A 27,516-nucleotide genomic window follows, 5' to 3' on the forward strand; every position below is an offset into this window, starting at 1 on the left:
TTTTATGAGTAAATATCTTAGCATTGTGGCCAAAAATATAAATATATATTTTGTAAAAAATATCAAATAAACAACATTTGGCCTTGCAAAATATTACGTCGAAAAACAAACAAACAACAACAGGCCAAATATTATGTTAGTTCAAATCAAAGTTTTGCCAAAATTCTAATTATAACCAATATTCGTATGATAAACATTATTGTATTTAATAGGGATTGTTATACTTGAAACCAAATTTTGTCAATCACTCAATGAAAAAAACAAATATTTTTTTTGTAATGTTTAAGCATATTTTTCATTAATTCTCATAATATTTTTTACTTTACAATTTATAGCATATTTATAAAGAAAATGGTGTTTTTTCCATATAAATGTTTATAGATTTTGCTATATGCTATTGAAACCCCCAGATCTGTCTCCCTACTGTGACAAAAGCAGTCAGAGGAGTTTGAGGAAGGGCCATTCTTTACTCAAAAGCATCGGAAATTCCGAATGGAGCGTGGTAGGAGTATTTTTAATTAAATTAATACCAACTTTTGGCCACCCCCGGAATCCAGAACTCAACTTTTTGGACTACTGCATCTGTCGTAAGCAGAGTCTAAAGCCCAGACGCGTCCACAGGATTACATATATATATTTTCTTTTTGTGTTTCTTTGTTTATTTGACGAGGTTATTGACGAGGATTATCCGCTAAAATGTTCAGAACAAGAGCAAACCCATTGAATGAGATAGATTCAAAATCCAAACTCGAAAAAAAGTAAATGTTTCTTCTTAGCGTCTGCGTAAATTTGTTCTAGACAACCATTAATAAATGACATTCAGAGGAATAACCGAAGAAAAATATCCCTTCAAGAACAATAATTTGTTATTAATAAAATACAATTTTTTTTTTTTGCCCATTAAAAGAGTAATATTTGAACCAAGGTAAACCTTGAGTCAGTTAAAGATACCTAATGTACCTTATAAATAAAAAAATCAATTTGAAACATATGAGTGAAATCCAAAATAAAGTCCATCTTCTATTTGGAGTTTGGAGTTAGGTTACAATTAAATCAATTTTTGTGAAAAAGCAAAAAAATGAGGCTTCAAATGCGTTCCTCTTGATAAAAAAATACGATCCACAAAGTTTGAACGATTCCAATGAACATTTAAAGGTTGCTCAACGGCCCTAAAGTTTTGAAATTGTTCATATTTTTGGAAAAAAACATGATTTTGTTGTAATATCATCCGTATACTACACATTATAGCTTGTTAGTAAAATTAAAAATAGAAGTTAAGTTTAACTTCCATCAAAAGTTTTTTTTATAAATCTGTATGATAAATCATTTGTTACGTGTCTAAAAGAACGATAAAAATATTCAAATAAAATGTAGCTTTTTACCTATCTGTCAGTTTATTTGCGTATCACAGCCAATGAGTGGCTACTGATATAGCCAAAAAATACCAAAAAACTTATATCATGGTCAAAATATGGCACATAGGTATGAAATTTACTTATATGCTATTGAAATAAAAGTTAATGTAATTCATTTAAAGCATAAGCAAAGAAAATGCTTAAATAATTTCGACAATTTTTGTTTTATTTGTGGGGAATTGACATTCCATGCAGATTATTGTTTGAGGCTGAAGAAGGATATCCCCAGACAAAAGTACTACTCATATAAATCATAGTCATGTAAATTATATTATATATATACATCTAATTGAATTTCTTCAGACTTTAACAAATTTCACCATAGAACTTGTACGCAGTAACGGAATATAGCGTTTAAACGTGACGTCAACATTGGTAATGTCAGCCATGAAGGGCACTTAAATAACGAAGTTGTATAATTATAATAATAAATTCAAATATATCTGTTTATCATTGACATCAAGTAGTATTCAATACAGATGTTAAGTGTTTTTTATTTATAAAGCCATTTGATGGAGTTTTATCGAGGTTTATTGGAAATTTGTCCATTCTATTTAATAAGAATATCAACTTTGATTCTCAAAATGGCGTCTCCTTCCATTATGACGTCAATGAAAAGGCTCTTTAGAAGTTGATCCTCCATCTTTCTTACCTTAATAAGTAAGAGCCGTTATCCGGAAATTTTGATATCACAAATCAAGGGTCCCCACTCCCATGATGTTTAGATGCCTTCACATGGATTACTTACTTTACAATTTCCACAACACACCCCCATCCATCAACACAGACCTAACTTAAAACTCGGAAAATAGATTGATCATTTTACATCGACTCTTAAATTCCCTAGTTTGAGTTATACTATTCATACATCCTTAATTCAAGCTCCATAGACACAAGATGACTCTTTACAGACTCGTAGTGAGTGAGGGATTTCAAAAGACGGACTTTCGATGGATTCTTTGTAGTAGACCCTCTCAAAATAAAATCCTAGCGGCCAGGGACAGTTCACAAGGAATTCCATACAGCACATAAACACTTCTTCATTGATTCCTACTCTCTCAAAAGTAATTACATTTCACACTCTAAATCCTCTCACTTTGTTTCTCTCTCTTTTTTAAGCTATGGTGTACAAATGTATGGACTTTTCTTATGAGATCAATTTAAAAGTGAGTTTCATCCTTGAAATATTGTCGTGGCTTTATCTCAAATTGACAGCGATATACAGCGTTTTTAGGGAGGCTCTTTTATTTTTAATTAAAGTTTTGAACCTTAAAAATGGCTAAAAATAAGGAAAAAATATATGGCCTTTTTTTGAAGACAACAGGGCTAGCAGAGAAAAAATATTTGTAATCAGGGGATCAAGTTCTATTAAATTGATACAGGCTGTTCATGATTTTGTTGGATAGTGTTATTAACCACTCTGTATTATGTATACAAGGGTCATTGACGTTGTTTTTTTGTAGTTCTATTAGTTTACTAGTAGTAATATCCACCATTGCCCAGAGACATTAGGCGTCTGCTACAAGACAAATTTTGATTTCATAGTATAGAATATAACTTCCCAAGAACGCCCCAGTATTACACTATGTTTTTCTTGAGCACACTTACTCGTAACTACTCTATACTTATATTAACTATTGTGTTCTGTCTTTGGAAATGAAAGAATAATCATAAGATTTTGAGAAGAAATGATAGGTTGGGATGACTGATGAGTACTTTAGTCTTTAGAGTGCTCACTTACTAAAACCGAGAAAATTCATTTATCCTACCAGTGTTTATATGTAATTCCAAATCTCTGCATAAACTGAAAACAAAAAACAAAAACCCACAGAAACAGTGCTCTTCGTACACATGCCCACTAGAACGGTTTGAATTTCGATTATGGTTAGTACGGAAAGATTGTCCTATGTTATGGAAATTGCAAAGTCCTACAAGATCATTTGTGGGTCGCACATCTCGATCAAATGATCAAAAAAGAAAAAAAACTCCTTACTTAGTGAATATAGATACTCGGAATACATTTTTAGTTAGTTTGCATAACATAGTTTTGATAGACATTTTTCTAACCTATAAAAAGTTTTTACAGATATTATTTCATAAATTATCTTATTAAGAAATAAAATAGGGTAAAAGTCTAGAAAAATGTTATGATACCCGTCGTCTTATTAGCACGATTCAAATTCTCCAATTTAAAAGTTTTTAAATTATTTGTCAATGTTTAGCTTCATCTTTTTTACAATATTTAGTCAAAAAAGAAAAGTTTTCTAATTTTAGATAATAGTTATTTTGTCAGCCTTTCCAATTTTTTGCAAGCACACTAAATTTTTCTAATTTATAGTATCGACCTTTCTACTGTGGAATTTTGGGATAAGAGCTAATCTTGTATGAGACTGTATTTAATAGATAATAAATGAGTTTAACTATAGCAATTCATTTAGGAGAAAGGGGTAAGCACACATAATTTAACACACGAACATATATCTATATACAAGTATAAATAGAATAGTTGTCAAATAATTATAGAAAATGCCTTGTAATTACGATTTGTCGCAGGGTTGTATGTATATATAGAGTAACCTTGAAAAGAAACTATGAGAGTGAATATGTAAGAAATGAAGGTTTAAAAGTATACAATGTACATATCCTTTATCTAAAAATAGAACTTGCTAACAAAACGAACTAGAACCAAAAACATCAATGAGTTTTCACTTTAGTTAGCTCCTTTTAGAAATTGTAAAGAAAAATCTTCAACGACTTTTTTTGCACAAAAATAATGATCATTTTTAAAAGCAAGATCTTAACCATATGTTTCTTTTAAATTGATTTATTTAGCTTTATACAACTTGATTTTTTGTTGTGTTTCACACTTAAGAACGGAACAAAAGAGTCCCATTTTAATCTGTATTTGTTCATGTTATGTGTTCGATAGAGTAATAACACTCCATTGTAAATATATTGATTTTTAGTGCACCTGTTGTCAAATGTGTTTCCAGAGCTACTCACATCTGCTGGAGAGCATTTTCAAAATATTATAGCTTATATACAACAGGGGTTCGAAGATAAATTTTCAAATTTTTCTAATATAACCCGTCTCCCACTTTGAATTTTGTACTAAAAATTGATTTGCTGTAACTGGCTAAAATCTCTCCATTATATAATACTTTGTTTAGAAAGAAGTCCAAGGCCATAAAAACTTATCACTGTCGAAATCTTACTACTTAAAGCACAAGTGGGCTTCAAAAGTCATTGTGCACCCCGACAAAAACTTTTTTGCAGTAGTCACAGAAATTGTTTTCAAAATGCAAGAGTCATCACTTGTGATCCGTCTGAATCCAGATTTAAACATAAGCAACCCCCCCCTAAAAAAAATAATAATAATTAAGAATTTATTGTTTTTTACTAGAAAATTTAATAAAATTAGAATTTGATTTTTTCTTCAAAAATTTGATAAATATTTTGCAATTTTTTTTTGAGTAACCATGATTTTTTCATTTTTTTCTCCAAAAAATAATTTTTCAAAAAAATTCATATTTGAAATTAAATTAAATTTTTCAAATTTTTTACTTAAGTTTTAATTTTCTCTGAATAACTATGTGTTTATGAAAGTTTTCTCCAAGAAATTTTATATTTGATTTTTTTTTTCAAAAAGTCTTCTATTAGAAATTTAATTTTTGATTTTTTTCAAAAAATTAAGTTGATTTAGAACAACTTGGAATTTAAAAAAATTAATTTTTAGATAGTACTTATGAATTGTTGAATTGTTTTGCAAATAACAGAGGATTTAGGATTTTTTTTCCAAAAATTTTTTAAATATAAATTTAATTTAATTGTTCAATTTTTTTCCAAAATTTTAATTTTTATATTTATTCAATTTTTCTCCAAAAATTTAATACTTTTTTTTTTCAATAACTTGTCTTAGAAATTTAATTTCTGATTTTTTTTTCCAAAAAAAAAATGAGTTTATTTTGAACAACTTAGAATTTTGGAAATTTTTTGCGAAAAAATGTAATTTTTAGTGAATAGCTACGGATTAGTGAATTTTTTTTTGTAAAAAATATTTTAAATTTAATATTATATAACTTTTAGTGCATAGCTATGGATTTTTGAAATTTTTTTCCAAAAAATTTAATTATTTGAGATAATCTACGGATTTGTGAATTTTTCGAAAAAATATTTAAATACAAAATTTAATATTTGAAATTTTCTCCTAAATATTTATTTTTTCTAAAAAAATCCAACCTCCTCCCAAATAACGCCCTGTGGGTGCACTTTGTAACAAAATGGTAATTTTTAACTATACATAAAAATTATTAAAGAATTGGCATCGGGATTTTATCTTGGAATCGTTCCATCAGTTATCATTTACAAAGCTTTAAACATACGAGTTAATTCAAAATAGCTACTCATTTGTCGAAGAAAACTGCAGAGATCAACTTCTTTATTCAAGGTTAGACCATACCTACCTATACTAATGGGTTTAATATCCGTTAAACCTTAACATTTGATCATAATTAATAGTATAATATACGACCTTGGATCATCTTCAAAAAAAAAAAAAAGATTGGAAATTTATATAAGGAGTTGTAAGTGAGTCTAGACCTTTTTGTAAAAAAAAAATAATAAAATTTTATTACAACACCCCAAGAAGAAAGGGGTAAGTGTTGTTAATAAAAAAAAAAAAAAAAAAAAAACACCTTCTGAGAATTTTTCTTTGTGATCTGTTTTGTAGTCACATCCGGGAACATTATATTTGTTCATCACCATTATAATATTTATGTGTTCCTTGCCCTTGATTTTTTTATAATCATTCGTTATAATTTTGATTTCTGATAAATTAGAGAGCCTAGAGTAGAAATTTTAAGTATATGTGCCTTGTTTCATTATTCTTATTTGAATTCAAGGATGGAGTTTTTTTATTAAAATAAAAAAAAACATAACCACAAAACGGTTTTTTAAAAGGCCCTTGTGAGATATGTTCTCGTTCCTTTGCATAATTTAAATACACTTTAATTATTATTTTACATATCATTTTCAACAATGAAAAATCACTATACATATTTTGAAAAATATAAAAATAATAAAGTCGGCAACAATTAATACATATAAATACGACTGGTTCTTCTTTTTTTTAAATATCGGGGTTGCATAATCCAAAAGTAGTTTTTTTTTTAAAGTAAAATATATAGAAATATATAGTTTGAGTAAAATTGATTAATGTTTAGTGATTGAAATACCCTTTTAAATTTCAAAATTGTTGAAAAAAAAAAAGTATTTTGACCCAGAATATAAAATACAATAAATAATTAATATAAGTAAAACGCTGCTGTGACTTTATTTCTAAACCGATAATATTAAAATTTCCACAAAAATCAACATTATTATAACATAAATTTGACATTAAATTAATAAAATCGCTATTAGATTTGTCCACACGTTCGCAATATCCCCGGAAAAGTCCCACTACCTTCTTGACTCTACCACTTGGTAAAGTCCGAAATACACTCCTTATCCGAGTTTTCAATGATCTTGCAGTGATGTGGGGACATTTATTGGAAACCCATTCAACGTCGCTCCAGATAAAATAGTCTAAAAGGTCCAATTTCGGTGGGTAGTACATTACATTCTCAGAATTAAGAAAATCGAGTGTTCTTTTGCAGGTGTGAAAGGGTGCTCCGTCTTGCTGACAGATCCAGGGAAAAACATTGGTGGGCAAAACACGGATTTAGACCTTGGAATTAACCTTCAGGTCCGGCTTGAATATGAAGAGTGGCATAACATGACCTCCTACTAGCAACCCCAAGAACCACAACTTGGTATGGATACTTTGCTTTCATGATCCTAGGTAAGTTATAAGGACTTTTTAGAAACCATCTATTTCTTCTCAAGTTATGCTTCTGTGTTTGATAAAAGAATTTCTCAGATGTGAAAAATCAGACAAGATTTGCCATGGGAGGCTTTTGTTTTAGCTTGAGCAAAGCCTTGGTTCAGGGGACCCTTTTCTCCCTGTTCACGTTGTTGGAAGCTGTCCATCGCAATGTGCATTGCTATGATTCCCTAAGTTTTCATTGATGACATGATACACTGCTTAACATAGTTCTGCGATAACCATGTCAGGAATCGCATTCATCAGTTGGTCGGGACTCTTCTCATTTTCTTATTTATTTTCTTCAACAAAGCAAGAATTTGGATGATTTTACCCACTTCCAGGTCACAAATCTTCCAAGAAATCATCGTTAGTGGGTCCTCACTATCCTATTCCACACGTTTTCTGAATTTTTGGACGAATCTTGTAGTGCACCCGACCACTTTAGCCAAAAGGGCGTTGTCTATTTTACCATTGAAATTGCAAATAATATACAAAAGTGCACAATGTTTTTGTTCCTGACGGGGGTATATTGTCGTAAGGATGCATAAGAAGCAACTGGCGTAGTAGAGTGACATTCGTACCGGAGTTACTCTCCATTAGTGTGTGTTTGTATTAAAACCGGTTGGTACAGGGATAGGCTGAGCCATGAGAAAATTACGAACGTATAAATGAACTATCCTTTAAGCCACTTTTTTGATGCACCGAGTGTCAGGATATCTGTAAATTCAGTTTTCCTCCAGTGTATGCTATACTCTTGACATATCTGTAACTTTTATTGCTTATATTTTTATTACTATATGGAAAAATTGTTAATATAAAATATGTTTTATCAGAAGCGCCACAAAAACAGCATAAAGTAAAACAAAGACTAAATTTATTAATACCTTATGCCTTTCGAGAAGAAAAAGAACTTAGTTCAGTGTATACCAAAAAACATTTCAATCCGTCCAATCATTTTGGAGTCTTTATATAACAGAATATGAAAATGTGTTTTGTGCAAAAATATTGGGCTGATAGATGCCTTGTAGCTTTGGGCGAAAAACATTAACATCTTTTCCAATTAGACTGTACATTTTTGTATCTAATGATACAACTAATTAATTTCCTTTATTTTATCTTCCTTTTTTGCCCAAAATAAATAAAAAAATACGAGGCCTAATTACTTCAAATTTTAGGGAAAGGCCTCATTTTTCAAGCTAAACACATCCAATGTCAGGCAAAGGCCCATTCTATAAAACTAACATTTTTCTGTAAAATAAGTTTGAGCAAAACTAATAAAGTTAGAAAAAAGGTACTTAATCAACTTCTGGCGCTTGGAGCAGAAAAAAGTAAAGCATGTTCGTTCATATGAAAAATCCATGCAGACATTTTGGAGTCTACAGATGACAGGCAGAGCTGCACACCTATATATTATATTTATGCATGCTTTTTTGAATGAAGTCATTTGATTAATATAAAAGAAAAAGACATTCATGAGTTTTTAGTATTTAATGACCAAATAAGTGAATAACTTATTCATCAAATAATTGTCAATCAATACACAGGCCCGGCAATCCTTTATAAAACGAAATAAAAATATACCTGCATATTTCTTGAATTACAATTCTAAGTTAAATTTGATGATAGTGTGTTTACTACTGTTTGCGCACTTAATAATAAATACGTAAGGAGTGAAAATATAAAATGTCGTTTGAAGGCCTTCAAAATAAGTATTTACGTTATTTTAATGAGAAAAACAAATTGAATAATCCTTTTATCAACTTTTTGCTATTAAAGAGGTAGATTGACCTGCTAGCAATGGGATCCATGGGATCGTGGCCTTCCCTTTGACGAAAATTTTGGGTATGCATATGGAGACATTTTTGCATTAAAAAAGAAAACGAAAATTCTTGTTTTTAATGTAGAACAAATAGATGAAAATTCATCGTTTACATAAATAAAAAAAATCTCTTTCTGTTAATAAAATGAAAAATGTCAAGAGACGGTAAGTTATGTAAATTTTTAGTGTATAGGCGGTAATATTTACGCATGTTCTTTCCCGTTTAAGTAGCTAACCCTTTTTAGAGTACGGATTTTGTTGTTGCTGTTGTTGGTCATTCGAACAGTGTTTTTATTTTATTTTCTAAAGCTGTTATCAATATATTTGCATTTTTAAAGAGAGAGGGCATCTAATTATAATTAACGTTGATGATTTTTTGGGGGGTAATAAGTAGTCAAGTAAATCATGTGTATTATTTTTCCTACCAACTTTTTTTGTAATTGGTAATCTGCAGAAGGAATTTTCTTTTCCTCAGCTGTTGTCATTATTATTCAACTCCTGAGTACTGATCTTTCTTTCCTTTCCTACTACATTCAATTATATTCCAAACCTGATTGAACATTCCTGTGTGCTCATAAAAGACGGAGAGTGCCCTGAAGGATTTGTTGCAGAGTTATAATTGTAAGCCCATGTTGGACTCAGAGTAGAATTGAGGATCGAAATCGGAGTAACTCTTGCTCTCCTACAAAAAAACTTTTCAAATTGTCAGGGTTACCATGTTGATTTTCGGTTTCTTTTTTAACATGCCCAAAATACTCCCAATTTTCATGACTAGTTATAAGTCCCTGTTGGACTCAAAGTATAATTGAGGATGGAAGACTGAGTAATTACAATTAATGTCTTTGTTTTATAGGTATGTAGTGGTACTTTTGTTCATCAGCTAATTTGATGGAACGTCATGACAGTAAACATTCTTTAAATTGTCAAAGTTATCATGTTAATGTATGGGGGTTGTATACGTACTAAAAATGATTACGATTTACTTTTTTATTTCCTTCAGTAAACGTTGGGCAACACTTTTCAATGGTCCCTCATTTATCCTTGATTTACTCATATAGAACAAGGGGTTTAATGGTCGCAAAGGACCTTTTTGATTAGAAAGGACATGATAATAAGTTACGTAGAACAACCTATATTTGGGGTTTCCTTCTTTAATTTTATGACAATATGATTACAATGTAATGTTCATATTACTAAATAGTAATAAAGTATGTCGGTATGTTATAAATAAATGTTGACTATACAAGTAATAAAATATAATTCATAAGATGGAAGATAAGATAAGATATTTTGATTTAAAGGACCTTTTGGAACATTGAATACTATATGTAAATAAATAAAATCCTTCAATAAAAGGGGACGAAAAATAAAGTATTATGAGTTTCCATTTCATTTCTAATATTTAAAAGGACAAAGAACCAAGATTAAGTATTCATAAAACGTTCTCCTTTCAAGAATAATTGTAATATACAGGGTTGACATTCTTGTCTTGCAAATGCATACATACATATAATAGATATACTCAGGGACGTGACTCTAATTTTTCTATGGGGGATGTTGGGCTTTTTGACAAATCCTTGACCAATAAACTTTTAGTCAAGGGGAGGGGGTCTAAAGATCTGGGACCCAAAACTTCCAGTATCATGAACAAGCTACGAAAGACATAACTTTTACGGAATCAAGAAAAGACAACTCAAACCGAATAAGTGATGTGTTTAAATATAGCCTCGACACACTGGTGAACAGATTGGCAGCTCTTGAGATGAAGGGAGTGTCCATGGCGTACCATGCCGTCATGATGGGAGCTCGGATCGAATCCAAATTTGGATGAGAGGTGGGGCAGACATCCTTCTCCATCTTGTCTAAAACTCCAAACACCAGGGGGTTGAGGTCAGGACTGGAGGGGAGCTAAATGTAGGCAAGCCAGGAGTCAGCCATATTGTTGATGCAGAAGCGTTGGTTCTTCTTGTCTGTATGGGGGCTGTAATGGACGTTATACACTTGTACGCAGTCCGGATGGAAGGTCAATGGTCTCTTCAGCCTTTCTTGGCATTGACACCGGCGCTGAGGAAATCCCACAGGCATTTCTTTTTTGTAGTTGCTCCTAGATGTTTATTATACATATATGAGACAAAAACAAAACTTTTCATTTTTATTTCAGCTGTCGTTTAGTTGTCTAATCCAACCTCGTGATAAAAAATAACGTGGATAAAATCTTTATTATATGCTATTCTAAGTTTTGGGCACCTCGTCCCTGTAGTCAGGAACATCGATCTAATTTGAACAATGTACTACCAATCTCACTTACAAAATATTTGATATGTAAGTATATCTATTATTTCATACTCTAATCAAGTTATACTGTGAAGATCAGTCATTTTGTTTTCTTGATAATCTTATTTCATGCATATTACATTATCTAACTATGTAGAGAATTATTGTTTTATCTCAACTTATGAATGGAAATCTCTTTAAATACTAAGGCCGTTTCCAAAACCACAGAAGAGTAGGTATTATATGTAATTATAATTTCAAAAATATGTTGAATCATTCATAACTTTGACAAACGAATTGTTGTTGTATGTGTTGCGTACAAGTTGCAATGTATATACAAGTTCCAAATTGTATATACATTGTAAATACTTTATATAAATTATTCATCTCATTTTTTGGTTGTTACTTGTTCAATATGCTTATACAAGTTACAACTTGTTTAAGCATATATGTATAAACAGTCACAACATTTACTACTTCATCCTGACACATGGCTGTAGTCACTATGGTTAATACTTTTTTGAGTTGTTGTATATATACCGAGTGGTCTATTAAAGTCTGAATACTTTAAATTTTAAAATTCAACAAGATATAATTTATTAATCAACAATATAATTTCAAGAAAATTAATATTATAAATAGATGTGTGTCTGAGCTCTCGTAATCATTAATGTAGCCGTCCTTAGCGGCAATGACGGCTTCCAGACGGCGGAAGGTAGGGGACAAGCTGCGGATGTAGTCCACTGTTACGGCGTCTCAGTGATTGCTGATAGTGGCTTTGAGGGGCTACAGACCTTCCCCATGACATTTACCCATAAGGTGCAGTCAAGGGGATTAGCATCAGGGATGTACGTGACCCAAAAGTGTCAAAAAAGAATTCAAAAGACTGATTCAAAATGTTTTTGTAGCAGAGGAGATGGGTTTCTTTCATTGCTGGTTTTAAAACTGACCTTCCCACCCTCACAACACTCTTTCCAACCACTTTTTTAAATAATTATCTGACCAATCCGGTGTGAAATCACGATAACTCTTACATGGGCTCTCGTAGAGATGAGGGGATTGGCTTGGACTGTTTACTTTAACTCCTCTGGGGTTCAGTTTTACCTTTTTGACAGAGCCCTTCTTCGTCTTAAATGTTTTGGGCTTGCAGTTGGGGTAGACCGTAGTAATGGAGGCGCCCAACTTCTTGAAGTGCACGAATAGAAATTCATTGATCACGTTCAAGTGCCTCGACTTGTACGTACGCTAAAGAGTTCAAGTTTGTTTTTTAACTAATTGATTATGCTTCAAAAAAATAATAATTAATTTCAATCACTCAACCTTCATAATTATTGAATTAGTAAGTGTTCAGATTTCTATGGACCACCCTGTATCTGCCCTATCATTGAAGTGTTGAAAAACTGTTAAAGTATTGGAGTTATTACCATATGTATGCATATTTCTAAATCCTCGAACAGATTTCAACTTTCTTCGTATCTATCCTACTCATTTGAATAAATTTAACTAATGCGTACATACTTTTAGTTATGAAGCCAAGAAAATAAGTTGGAAAAATGGGCACAGTATGTATTATAAATAAGGCAACAACACTTTTTTCACCTTGAGTCCCCATTAACCTTGAGAAAAAGTCATTTAACATTATTTAACCATTTATAAAGTCACAAACCCTCTTATATTCATTCCAACATGTGATCATTAAAATCACTTTAAATATGTATGAGGTTCTGTTTTAGTTCAATTACATAAATATATTCCATTGGAGGGGGGGGGGAGAGAGAGAGAGAAAAAGAGAGGACATATGGTCCGAGTGTCCAGAGGGTTGAAAAAAAGTCAATATTCATTGAATTTATATACATAATTGTGAGGCCGATGTGTTTGATATATAAAATGGTAGTTTGAAACAAATATATATTATAAGACAAAGTTACATTACTTCCATTTGTTCACTAATAATTATATCATAGTTGAGTTCAAGGTTCCTCTTTTTTTGTAGCCTTTTAAGCATATCTTACCTCTCTCAGCTATACATTGAATATATTAGTCAACACTTAATCCATGCTACCTAATGGCAAATTTCCATTTATTTTATTTCAATACAAGCATAAATATATATGTGGTAAGTTAATATAAAATCACTCTTGAGCGAAGAAAGACCTAGTCAATGACTAATTTAATTTATTACAACATCCGTACATACTTTATTTCACAGCCATATTTCTATCAATTACTACCTTTTGTATACAAATTTATGGGATGAGATACCCAAGATTATTGACTATAATCTGAAATATTCATTTGATTTATGGGATTTAATATGTACCCGATATGTTTCTTCAAAAAAAGTCCATCAAATAATAAATATCTTATTGTGCCAATGCATGCTTTTACTTTAAGTGCAATTTGCAGAGCTTCCAAAGGAAGTATCATAATTGTTTGTTGAAAGAAATTGACAAGAATTAGTCCAAAATACAAATGTAAATTATGAGTAAAATGTTTTTTGCTTGTTTTAGAGTTGACAGGCCACATATAGTCATTTTTTACTATTTGAAATCAGATTTCCTTCAGATAATATACAATTTAATCCCCGTAACTACGGAGAGTATGACTGACTTACATCTTGTTCTCAAATTTGTCCAAGACAGGTGTTGTTGTTTTGTTTTTTTCTGCCCAAAAATGAAAGTGTGTTGTCAAAATTTGAAATTGGATTTGTCAGAATTTGAAATGAATAATATTCATTGTTGTCAATTTTCTTTTTTAAATGGGAATTTTCTACAAAATAAAAGTAGGTAATTCATAAAACATTATTAAGTCAAAGTGATGTAAAAAAGAGCAATACTCCCTACACCCAAAAGTGAAATCCTTGTAACGATTCTGACTCTACAGATAAAGCAAAAGTTGTAAACATTTAAAAATTCATATTCCATGGTTAACGAGCAATACACCAAAGATAAAATACGATACAGGAGAAGAGCAAGACTGTGGTTTATTACATTAAATCAACTTATTAACATCTGCTACTACATGTCATTGAAAAGTAATAAAGATAATTACAGTCTACATACACTTTAAATTTGAACAAGTTTCAAGACACTCTAACTTTGAACTCTGACTTGAATACAACCTCGTTCAAGCCCATTTATTAGCTCAGACAAAAAACAAAATATAACATATATTTACATTGCATCAACTTTAATTGTTTCATCATTTATGTAATTAATCACTCCTCTAAGTGCAATCTGATGTAATCAAATTTCTCATTTTTTGTTTTCCATGTTTTGAGAAAAATTGAGATAAATTAGGATTTTATAATGATATACTTTCATTCATTTTTTCACTCGTATCAGTTATGTCAAAGGGTAAATTATCTCTAGCTTGCATCATCTATGTTTATCCAAATATACACACTTTCTTAGAAGTCTAAATCCCTTCCTCATTTTAAACTCACAAACAACTTGTAACCCTGCGCGTAGGTAGTAAATGTACGAAGCATTCTGTTTGTAACTTGATATAAAGTTACATGGATCTGCTCCGAGAGATTTGGTTGTAGTGTTTTGAATACTCTAATAATTTTCTTTTCATGAACATGCAAAAAGTATATAAATTGGAATAATGTACGACCATTTTTTTTATCTCAATACTATGTTAATAGTATGATTTGATAAAAAAAAAAAAAAAAAAAAAAATGATTGCGTTTAAATCCAACAACATTTGTTTTCGAGGTGATCCAGTTCTTAGATAGTCGGTTTGTTGATGGATAGATAGTAATTTGCAGTCTGAAAATCCTTCATTCTCATTCTTAGATATGTGGATGGTTATAATTAGGACATGTGCATATTGAGAATCCTTTAATTGGTTCAGACTGCTCTTATGACATGCACGATGTATGTAAAGTATATTGTACATCATACGTATAAAAGATAAAAAGTGAACTGACGACATTTTTCAATAGAAATTTCTAATGATATTCATCAACAAAGGAAACAAACACCCTGTTTAAAATGATAACATATTTATTTATATCACTCCATTCTTATTATAAATAAGAGTATGTAAATAATAATCATTCAAAAACCAACCTAAAGCATCCTTTGGTGCCTGCCAATGGTATGTCCTTACGCACACACATATTACGAGGGTTCCTATGTGACCACCATGGATGGATTCCCTTCTTGTATTAAAGCGACGTTTTTTTTTCAAGGTAGGAGCATTTTTACCGGGCAAGTCGACCTATTCAAAAAAAAAGTTGCCTTAGTTTCGAGAAAAGCGTCAGTTTTTCAGTCACGATTATAATTCCGGAGTGAATAGAACAACATCTGACTAAATTCATGATGAGGATTCAATTAGTAAATATTCAGACATATTTCTTCCTTTCCTTCATTCCTGTCATCATAAAAATATTATTGTTATAGGTGTTCATTTATTTATCCATATGTATTACGGCATCATTGGCCATTCGAGGTGAATGGTATGAGTCTTATCAAGAAGATAATGTTCCTAATCATGTCCCAGTAGAAGCCCCTCATATACCTAAAGTCCACGGCGTATCTCGTGGAGAATGGCATACTTATTATACACCCGTCAGTAACCAACGTACTCAAAGAAACAATGATTTCTTATATCCAGCTAGCCAATTTGTTAATCGGATTCGAAAGGAGATCAACAAAAGAGTCAGTCCATTGAGAAGGATCTTCCGTGTAAAAAGAGATCTTGAGAGCTACAACTCGGAATATCTTTATCATCCCAATGACCAATATTCTGTTGAGTCAAACGAAAATAATTATATGTCAAGCAACGAAGGCGTTGGACAAAAAGAAAGCTCATCTACAAAATCCTCTGTAAGTTCCCATTCAAAACAAATAATAAGTGTCAAATTGGAGGAGAAGGTATAATTACGTCATATACATATGTGGGTATTTGTGTATATACTTTATTTCCAAGGCAATACAAAAACATATTGTTGTAACTAACCGATGGTGCCTTTAAAATGGATTTTATTGATTAAATTTGAATCAAAATAGGCAATGCAAATAAATCAGTTCTAGACTAGAACATTTACATACCTTAGAAGTTATCTTTGTTCCTGTAAAGTATATCTTGTTCTTTTTTCATCAACAGAATCCTTTAGACATCAATGCTCTCATTTCTGCATTGAAATTGAAGTATATCTTTTTAATTAATAACAAACCTCACCTACAGAATGGAAAAGACAAATACCCTGCAATTTAATCATTTGAGTTCATTCTAAGGTTGATTAACTTCATTAATCCATTAGGAAGTATACTTTTTTATCCATTTATATGTTATATAGCTTTTTCATTCCGGGGTAGATGCAAAGGTATTTGATGTACTTATTGAGTATCTTAATTATATATATGAATAAAAGAAAGTTATCACAACTCGAACTTTTTTTTAGTTTCTCGATAGAATAAGAGACAATTTAAGTTCTATGATGAAGAATGTTCGTCAATTTTTATCACCAAATGAAAATACTCAACAGTTCCTTGAAGATGAGCCACAGATTAATTTAGATAGAGAAAATGGGTTTGGAAACAAGGATGTTGAGTCCTTTCATGAGCAACATAGTCAATCTGGAAATCCTTCATTGTCACAACAGCCTACGGTACCCTTATCAACTTTTAAATAAAATTTTATCTATATGTCTTTAAAAATTTCAGTTCTTTGAGAAAATGAGGAGAGACATGAATGTCATGTTAGGAAGAGTCAAGCATTTTATCACAGGATCTTCTCAGCAACCAAAAAAGGTTTGGTTTTAGTTCGTTTTTATTTGTTACAATCATAGGTTGTTGCATCATAATGTCATCCTACCTAATGAAATTATAATATGATATTAGGAAATGAAGAAGAAAGTAACTGACTCTCCATCACGATTTAACTACATTTTTTTATCTTCAAAACATTAGGGCCAACTCTCTCAAGTATCACAAGATGAGTTTACTGATTTCAATAAAGAATTTGATCACTCCTCTCACAATCATAACAGCGCAAATACGCACGAACGGAATTATGGATTTTTTTCACAAAGCACATTAGATTCTACTTCACCATCATTTTTAAGTAGTTCGTTTAAATGGATCAATGATTTGTTAGGTGGTGGGGGATCCTCCTCATCGGATAGCGCTCCTTTACCTTTAGAATCCTATAGATTTGTTCCCCATGCTCGTCGTTTTAGTAGTTCTGAATTCAATTCCAAGGCACCTAAATGAATCATATATCCAAGGTATCGTTATTATTATAGAGCTTTGAATTTGATACATTTGAAGGTAAAGAAAGGACATTGCTTCATTTTTGAAGATAAAAGTACAAATATGTAAATAATATCAAGGCTTCATATTGAAATTTCTATTTTTCTTTGCATACATTAATTAATTTCGAGTACGTAGAAATTAGTGTTGAGACTCGATCCATGACCAAGTTTATTTCCGGTTCGATCTTAAGTAATTTTTTCTGGACCAATATTTCGATCCAAACCGCGATCTCAGATCGTAGACCCAAATTACATCCTTTAGAAATCTTTTACCGATTGCCTTCCCCATACTGATTTATCAGTTAGAGAAATATGATTGATGTAACAAAAAAATTTATGTGACCGATCCAAATCATATTTTTCTTTGGGATTCTTCTAGATCGATTTTGTTTAAAGGACTGAATTATTTATGTCTACTCAAAATCATATCGATCTCAGATCTCGGTTTTTCAGTCCAAAAACCAGGACTAGAGAGAATACATCATACGCTTAATATCAAAATACTTTTTTTCGTGATGACATTCACTATTTAATACCTACATATAGCTCTTTGATGAAAAAAATATTCGCAGTTATATATTTTTTGACTCTTATTATTCCTTTCAAACCTTGTAGATAGGTACCTAGTTTAGATTATATCACATGAACTAACCATCAATTTGCATTTATTTCACTTATTTTTCTTTGATTATAGAAATGGCATCCCAGTATACTCCACCTACCTCAAAAACTACTTCCAAGAAACAACATCAATCCTTTGGGATACAAATGATTAATCTTTGAAAGATTTGTAATATACATTAATACATTTTTATTAAATGTATTATCTTTTGACTAAATTAGTCACATTTATTAAACTAACTATTAAAAATATGATCATTAACTAAAATATAATTATATATGTATGTAAATATGTTAAATTAAATAATTTCTATCATTTTATATAAAAACAAACACCCATAAAAAATCAGATCTAATGGTACAAGTAATAACATAAAAATTGACTCATAAACAAAATAACAATCTAGATGGATTAGATTCAAACATAATGAATCAATTGTATTTCCTATAATCTCGTAATGAAAGGAAACCATCAATCCCGTGAATGACACCAGCAATGAAACCAAGGATCTAAAATGAGCAAAAAAAAAATGTTGCTTAGTTAGATGAATAGAGTATAAGTATACTTACATATGACGCAGTTAAGGTAGGATATGCCGTAAAATTGGGTATGGTATTGAAGTAATAAAATAAATGACTATGTACGTTTTTCGCAAATAATGGAGATATACCCAGGTATAAGGAACATAAAACGAAATTAAAAACCAATTCCTGAAAAGAAAACGATTACTTCTTTAAGAAATAGGTACATTCATAGTAGAGAAAATAATTATTTGAACCCTTGGCGATTTTGTAATTTTGCTCATTTGACAAAAAATGGAACGTTTTTTAATAGTAATAGTCGGTATATTTGACAGTGAAGGTACATTAAATAAAGAAAATAATATTGAGTATAGGACCAAGAACAACACCCCCGCAGAAAATCATGGGGATGGAAACCTTAGATTTTGGGGTTGTTTATCTTCTAACCACATTGATGGGAGGATGGATAGTCCCATGTGTCCTGTAAATCTTGAGCGATAACCTCCTTGCCTCAGAGCAGGGAAATGGGTAGTGTACGTGTCTTCCAACACGACAATGACCCAAAACATATGGCCAAGCAAAAAAAGGAGTTTCTCAAAAAGAAGCACATTAAGTTTTTGGAGTGGCCTAGCCAGTCTAAGAACCCTCAATCCCATATAAAATCCCTATCAGTGGGCAAACCTACAATATCAGCAAGGGATCAACTACTTATTTTATTCAATGTAAAATCATTTATTTGTTTTATGTAGTACATTCATAATCAATTAATTATTGTAACATCAAGGGTGTCCCAAGGGATATATATTTTTTTTTTCTTCTTTTTTTTCGAAAAAAATTCAAAATCCTGTTTTTAACAAACAATCATATTTTTAGGCGATTTTTTTTAATCTACAGCTGTCCACAAAAAAGTTTATAAATTAACTTCAAATATTAAATTTTCGGAGAAAAAATGTTTAAAAATCAAAAATCTTTGCATATAAGATTAAATTTTAAGGGAAAAAAAAATTCGAATGTTAAGTTATTTGGGGGTGGGGGGGCTTCAGCCCACCCAGTCTACTCCCTACGGACACCCCTGAGTATTTGGGAGCTATACAATTGAAATAGTTATGAAGAATGTACAATAAAGCAATTTGTTTATATACTTTTTCGAATTTCGATTACGAGCAGAGCGAAAAAGTTTTCACGAAGTAAGACTGTAAGCTATGCAAAGCCACAATGTTACGTCACTCAGAATAATTTAAAAAATGAATGCGAACTAAAAATGTGTATTATGTATGACAAGGTACCCAAAAAGATTTTTAAAAAAAATTATAAATAAAACATGTTCTTCTTGAAAAAATCATTCCATCAAAAATGAACCAAATTAATCGAAAATGCTTTATTTATTATTTATTTTTTTGGGAAAGTAAGTTGGAAAATTTGATAAAAATATATATATAGCAACAGACCTATGCACTATACGCGGATTATTAACATTTCCCTACGTTATTAATCCCTTATAGCACCTTAAAATGACATTGGAATGTGTATTTCTATATTTTATAGGTTAGAAATATTGTCTATCATAATATTCCAATGCTAAATAACTCTTAATTATTTTTTTTAAATCGACTAAATAAAGAACTTTTGCCTTTTTTCAAACTTTGTCTGAGAGGTCCTATCTACAAACGACAATATTGCATAGGTTATTTCCTCACCACAAGGTAACTTTTCCCCGTAGTGCGAGTAATCAAAATTCGAAAAAAAAGTCTGGGAAAAAGCACAACCTAATGTAATCATAAGTTATTATTTTACGTCATATAAGGGGTGTCCGCAGGATTATATATGTATATATATATAGATTATTTTAAAAAATATATCCAAAAATTAAAATTTTTTGAAAAAAAATTCAAAGATCCACAGCGGTTCACATGAAATTATATTTTTGGGAAAAATATTTCTATAATAGACGGCTGTTTCGATAATATTAAATTTTTTAGAAAAAAATTTCAAAAATTTTATTTCAAATATATATTTTTTTGGAGAAAAATTTCAAAAATCAATAGCTATTCACAGAAAATTAATTTTTTTTTCTAAAAAAATGGAATTTTTTTGTAAAAAAAAACATTCAAATTTTTAATTTTCTAGTAAAAACAAAAAAATCCTTAAATGGGGAGGGGGCGGAGCTACAACCCCTCAAGCCCACCTTCGACGGATGCCCATGTATAGGTATACATCAAACCAATTTTTCCTAAGATATATTTGAATCAATTATTGGCTTTATATTCAAATTTGTGGGATAAGTTCAAATACTAGAGAGTGTTTGCTGTAATTTAGAACCTTTATTTGACTTATATTAATCCGGATATACCCTTTCAAATAAAATCTATCAATTTCTCAGACTTCTAATTTGTAAATCAAGTGTTAATGCAAATAGTTCATCAATGAATACAAATGAAATACACTCAATTTTGAGAAAAATCATTCTTGATTTGCTTTTGTGTTGAAAGGCCACATATGTGTATTAAGAATCGAATTATATGTTGAGGCTCAAAAGTGAAAAATAAATAAATACTTGTTTTACGAATAAACCAAGAAAACATGGGGATCAACAAAAGGTAGAGAGAAAATAAACAAAGTGAAAAAAAGGTAGATTAAAGTATTTGCTTTTGCAATAGTATAATTTGTATGCACATAAATATATAGCTATATATGAATGTACTTAAAAAGTCCAAGAGCTCCCAGAAACATGTATAATTTCTTTTTTCCTTTTCATTTTTAAATGTCTTTAAAGCTGCCCAATGCCTATGGTGTTATGTAGACGAAGAAGAAGTGAAAATCCCTTTCAATTCATAGGTACCTATAGAAACTGACATAAGCCCTTCCCACATTTTAGCCTTTTTCTTGCATTCCTTTTAAATATGTGCATACTATACGCAAAAACCTGTTTCTTTTCCGGTACTAAAAGTAAACTTTACTTACAAAGATAGAAGACTTGATATGAATCTTTGAAGGATGAGAAGTTGCGTAAATAATTGTTAATACTGTATTGGTGAGAAATGAGGCTGATGTAACTGAGAGAATAAGGTGATAGGAGAAACCGAGTCCTTCTGCATATTTGACTCCATATTTTAAGAGTAAGAATTGACAAACCAGAGCAATTGCCTGCAATACAAAATATTATGAATGAAAGATTATTTAATGTTAAATATTAGTACCAATAATATACAAATGTGCTTTAAAAACTGGGATAGAGGGGTTATACATTCAATATGAGACAGTTATTTAAGTATTTTTAATTATACAAACTCCCTTTTAATGCATTAAAGAAAGCATTTATTATATTTTCTAAATATTTCATTTAAATATATGTGTAATATCTAGGGCGAAAAAATAGTTATTTCTGCGTCAATAGATCACGTGTCATACAAAAAATAATAACTTCTTCAGCAAGGCTGAAGCTAAGCCAAGTTTTTGCAAGAATGTTTGAAATACTTGAAAAAGTAACACATACTAGGTAGAGTAAAGGTAGGATAAGATAGCATGTAACATGTGCTGCCTACAAGGTATTAAACGAGCATTACATAATACATTTGCCATGTGGACGAGTCGGTGCGGATCTTTTTACAAAGGAGAATGTTAACTATGTTGATGTTACGATGTCTGTAAAAGTTGCAAGTTATATAAGCACATTGTACAAGTTGCAATTTCTTCGTCTAAAAATGCATTACTTACTTACGACATGGGTCATTCTAATTACTAACAATTAATTGATACTAACATTTCATTTTTTATCTATTAAAATTACAGGGTTGTTATGTATTTATAAGTAATACTTATATTTGAGTGAATTGTATTAAAATAGTAATGAACGACACTATTAATGCATGGATCATCCATGAAATATTTAATTATTGCATGAACCTTCTCCCAAGTGCGGTAGATCCTTCAATTAAAATTGTTTATCATATTTTTGTTTTCAACTTGTACAAGCAAACTGTACAAGTTGTACAACTTGTACACAATATATAAACTAAACCTTCTTACCACTTCAAATATTTTGATGATCCCTGATGGATTTCCAAAAAAGTCTTTAGAGTTACACGTTCCTATTCGACATATTCCAAAGCAGCACTTGAACCCTCTCTCACCTGGAGATCGTCCTGTTCTTCGTCCTTCCGGACTCATATAAATTGTTCGAATTCGTTGTCCACCCATGCTATTATTATTTTTTGGCTTTTCTCCAATTGTTTAATGTATTTCCTATTGGCTATTTCTAATTCTCACTCACTTACAAATATTTAGAGGTAAGAAGACGCATCTGGTCCACACAACTGAGATTCATTAACTGCTTATAGACATCACATCTACCCATCATTAGCAACGCTGCCTCTATTTCTTTTTCGTTTTTAAATGGAATAAGGGGTTGTTAACTTCTAGAGTAATATATACAGAATATGACGAATCCAAACATTCAACACACCAGTGTAAAATATTAAACAGCCGGAAACTTGAACTCACCCTAAATAAGACGAAGGAGTACAGTTGTGTGCGAGCGTGCCCTCGCTTTTAAAATAGAGACAGGTACGGCCCCATTCAGTATTTTACAATAAGACTAATAATTTCAACATGATGACTCATATAAACAAAATTTCATCATTTGATGTAAGAAGAACCACACAGAAAAACTATCCCCCAATATGAGATATAATGACTTAAGTGAATGTTCCCTGTCGATCGAGAGCTTTTATTTCACTAGGTAGGAGAGATTTACTCCGTAGATGTTTTATTATCTTTAAATACCTCCAGGAGTCTGAAGCTGGAGGAATTACATTATAATATGATACGCGTACATGTATTTTGTACTTTTTGCAAACGCAAAAACATTTACCTGGAATTTTCTGGAGAGCAATGGAATTATTTCACATTATATCATTATATTAGAAAAAACATTATTCATTAAATTCCATTTTTCAAACGAAATGTCAATCGGCTTTAATTTAAATTCACGGGCGCGACCTCTATTTAACAACCAACACTATTTCTTATTCAAATGTATTTTCTTCTAAACTAATCATCCGAAATTAAATAAACCCCAATGCAAATGAAAGCTAAATAAATAAAAAAGTATTATTACTCAATATAACCTCATTTGGCTTCAATAATAGCTTCAACTCGACATCGGAAATGGGGGCAGGTCTTGATAATAGTCTCCTTTGCGAGATTCCGGAATTCCTCCAGGATCGTGGAAATCATCTTGGACTTGTGTAGCTCAACTAAACCCCAGACAAAGAAGTCCATGGGTTGAGGTCCGGTGAGCTTGGAGAACAAACACTGTATCCAACAAAGTAAAAAAAAAAAACTCTGACAACAAGGTCAACATTTGCTTGGGAGTATGGTATGGAGTAGACCTTTGTTGCCAGACGAATGACCTCCCAGCTGCAACTTCCTTAATCCAGGAATTGACTTGGTTAATTGATTTGGATGTCTCAGTGTCAATGATTTTTCTTTTGCGAATTTGCAATGGAATCCTGATCCCTGTGACAGTCTGATCTTGTGATCAGTAAGGTTTGCACTTGATTCATCATCACGTCCAAAGTCTTGCAGTACTTCCCGACTCTCCAGACAAGAGATCTACCCGGGCCGAAGAAGTTTGCAATCTCAACAATGTCTCGTCCGGTGGGGATCTCAAAAAGGAAACTTGTGGAATAAATACTCTATTGATCGATTCCATTTTTTTTAACTGACGCTAAACACTTCTGACTAGCTGCCAAAACAGCAAACAACGTCCTCCCTGTGCATGTGTAGTTGTTGCAATCACTCAAAATTCATTTTTAAACAACGAACTTCACCTTGTATGCTTCCCATTAAGCAAATCCATAGAAATACGAATATTATGATGAATGAGGATTCAAATTTGAAAAAGCAACATATTAAATAATGGACTCTCAAAATATGACTATTGACAATTTATTCTTATATAATTTTTAATACATATATATACAGTCAAACCTGTATTAAGTCGTTAGGCAAGGGAAAATGAAAAAGTAAATGCATAATGCAGGCAATCTCTTAAACCAAGTTTCATATTTCGAAACAATTCTAAAATTGAAAACTGGCTATGAACACGTTGTGCAGTGACACTCTTAAATCAGATGACATTGAAACCAGGTGTGACTGTAAATCTAAAAATCAGTGACTTGAAGTAAAACTGCATATCTCTTTAAGTTTGATTGCGTCAATTTTTATAGACACCCATTCGTAGAAAATGAATCAGTCAACAAAAAACCAAAAATGAATAAGGACTTATTCAATGACTAGTTTTTTTCCTATACTGGTTTCTTGCTCAATCTTATGAACTGACCTCATTTTTCCTATTTGTTAGGAGTTGCTCAAACGAATTATATGTGCTAAATATTTTGTATATTGTATTACCCTCTCTCTCTATGTAATGGAAACTCTAATTATGGATTATGAGCCTTGATATCAATTTACTTACATAATAACTATTCAGTTAAAAAATTGACGTCATCATGTGAGTAAATTGAGTCACATGACCTTGGTAGCTAAGGATAAATTTATGAGGCATACATAATTTTATATTGTATATTTAATCCAACAATAAAGTTGATATAAATATAAAAATGCAGTCTACGTTAGTCTAAATAAACTTATTCAATGTAAGGACTAACAATTTGTGTCAACTTATCTTACGGTTGCCTGCATACATTATTTTGGGCACACAAATCAATAATTATTTCGAATAACTTTTATTCTTTGATATTTGGATGAGAATATACCCGTAGATAGAGATGATACCCACAAGACTGGAAAGGTAACTTCGATAAACAAACATTTCTAAAAATACAAGTGAATAAACATTAGAATTAGTCCTATATAAAACACAGGGGCTTCTGCATGGGGTGGGCAGGAAGGGATGTACTCTTCTCCAAATTAAGGAATTTTTTTGCTTTTTTTAATAGATTTTTTTTCGTCATTCCGGCAAATTATGCTGGAGAGTGAAAAAAATATTTTTTTTTTGTAAATAGCTATGGATTTTTAAAGGTTTTTTCCAAAAAAAATTTTTTTTTTGGAGAAGCTGTTTATTTAAAAAATCAAAAAATTTAACAAATGAAGTTTAATTTTTCAAAGTTTTTTTTTCAAAATTTTAATTTTCTGCCAGTTTCTATAGAATTGTGGATTTTTTTTTGCAAAAAAATTAGTATTTGATATATAATTTTGGAGTTTTTTTACAAAAAAAAATTAATATTTTGAAATTTTTTGTGAATGGCAATGGATTTTGGAAAAAATAAATTAAAACCTTTTATTTTTGGATTGTTTTTTCAAGAAAATTCCATAAACGAAGCACCCCCCTCTCACTATAATCCTGCGGACGCTTCTGAAACAAGAAAGAACTTCTTAAATATTAAGCATACAATGTAGTTAGCAAATGAATGATAAAAATCTACATTATATTTAATTCCATTTAATAGGGTAAGAATGGTCAGAGTGAAGTCATACCGTATGTAATATAGCCCCCAGCTGAGTTGAAAAATGATATGACACGTGTGTAAAAATATATATAATATATCTCCCTGCAAGTTTGAAAATGATCAATTCATTATTATTTATATACTTACAATGAACTGGGAAGCAATTTTCATTTTTCGAGATGCATCCAATTTAATAACTTAATGAAGAAGCTTTTTATATAAATTTTATGGTGAAAAGTTGCAATTTCTGTACAAAATGTAACTTATATAAGAACTCCGTACAAATTGCAATTAGTACATCTTACTACGCTTTATTTGGTTACAAGGGCGTCTGTAAGATTATATATATTTATATTTATTTTTTTAAATTCATAAGTTATTAGATTTTTGAGAAAAAAATTCAAATATTGAATTTTTCCAAAAAAAAGTTCTTAAATATTTATACAAAATTCAATGGAAGTCTAGGCGTGGAAGTCTAGAGTTTTTTTGAGGATCCCCATTGAAATGCTATTTTTTCATTATTGAAATGGGAGAAATCAATTTCATTTCATTTATATTTAATTTAGATCAATTCTTAATCTTTACACTCAATTTTATAAAAAATTTCAATAATTTGCTTCTTTTAATCGCACCATTCGCTGGAAAATAAGTAACTTGTAAATACCTTTTAAATTCCCAATTTAGTATAATGGATTTATTAAAAAGTATAATGCACGTTAAGTTATTTGTACAATTAGTAGTAAGTTAAGTTTTTTACAAACTTTTCGTTGCAAAATACAAAAATTTTAATCCGACATTAGAACCTTCAATCTTTTCTAATACGCAATATGCAAGTAATATATTTTTTTTTTCAATTGCAGTTAGTTAAAGGTAACATCTTTTGTATAATACTGTATTCTGTAATTGATAAAAATTTAGTTTAATTATCTTGATGTTTAGGCAAGTTGTGTTATTTTATTGACATATCATATTAGATCACAGATTTTGGTGTAGGCCATAACATCAACAGTAGGAAAAAATGTAATGAAATTTCGATGATAAATAGATCATAACTTCCTTAATATTTAAGCTGGAGACGTGATTTTGGTATCAAAATGTCTTTTTTTACCATTATATATTAGATGAAATAGGTTTAAAAGGAAAAACGTTGACCCCTCTACCCTACAGACGTCCCTGCAATTCACAGGTCCCTTTTTTTTATTAAATCATACAGCTTTGATGTACTTTTTTTTAATATAGAAACGAGGTTTCTTACTTTATTT

General features: G+C 30.7%; 2 protein-coding genes across 2 annotated transcripts; one reads left to right on the forward strand and one right to left on the reverse strand.

Moving 5' to 3' along the window:
* The first annotated feature begins 15,415 nt into the window (after nucleotides 1-15,415).
* LOC121121379 (uncharacterized) lies at nucleotides 15,416-18,564 on the forward strand. Its single transcript, XM_040716273.2, has 6 exons — nucleotides 15,416-15,717; nucleotides 15,784-16,209; nucleotides 16,788-16,994; nucleotides 17,050-17,136; nucleotides 17,296-17,612; nucleotides 18,334-18,564. Exons 1-5 carry the CDS (start codon nucleotides 15,700-15,702, stop codon nucleotides 17,596-17,598), a joined length of 1,041 nt encoding a protein of 346 aa, XP_040572207.1. The 5' UTR covers nucleotides 15,416-15,699; the 3' UTR covers nucleotides 17,599-17,612; nucleotides 18,334-18,564.
* On the reverse strand, nucleotides 18,436-24,722 carry sing (MARVEL domain-containing protein sing). Its single transcript, XM_040716274.2, has 4 exons — nucleotides 22,809-24,722; nucleotides 21,744-21,926; nucleotides 18,831-18,971; nucleotides 18,436-18,770 (listed from the first exon to the last, which is right to left on the reverse strand). The coding sequence occupies exons 1-4, from the start codon at nucleotides 22,977-22,979 to the stop codon at nucleotides 18,693-18,695; spliced, it is 573 nt and encodes a 190-aa protein (XP_040572208.1). The 5' UTR covers nucleotides 22,980-24,722; the 3' UTR covers nucleotides 18,436-18,692.
* Nucleotides 24,723-27,516: the final 2,794 nt, after the last annotated feature.

Source organism: Lepeophtheirus salmonis, chromosome 7 (assembly GCF_016086655.4).
Source record: "Lepeophtheirus salmonis chromosome 7, UVic_Lsal_1.4, whole genome shotgun sequence".
Classification (NCBI taxonomy): Eukaryota; Metazoa; Arthropoda; class Copepoda; order Siphonostomatoida; family Caligidae; genus Lepeophtheirus; species Lepeophtheirus salmonis.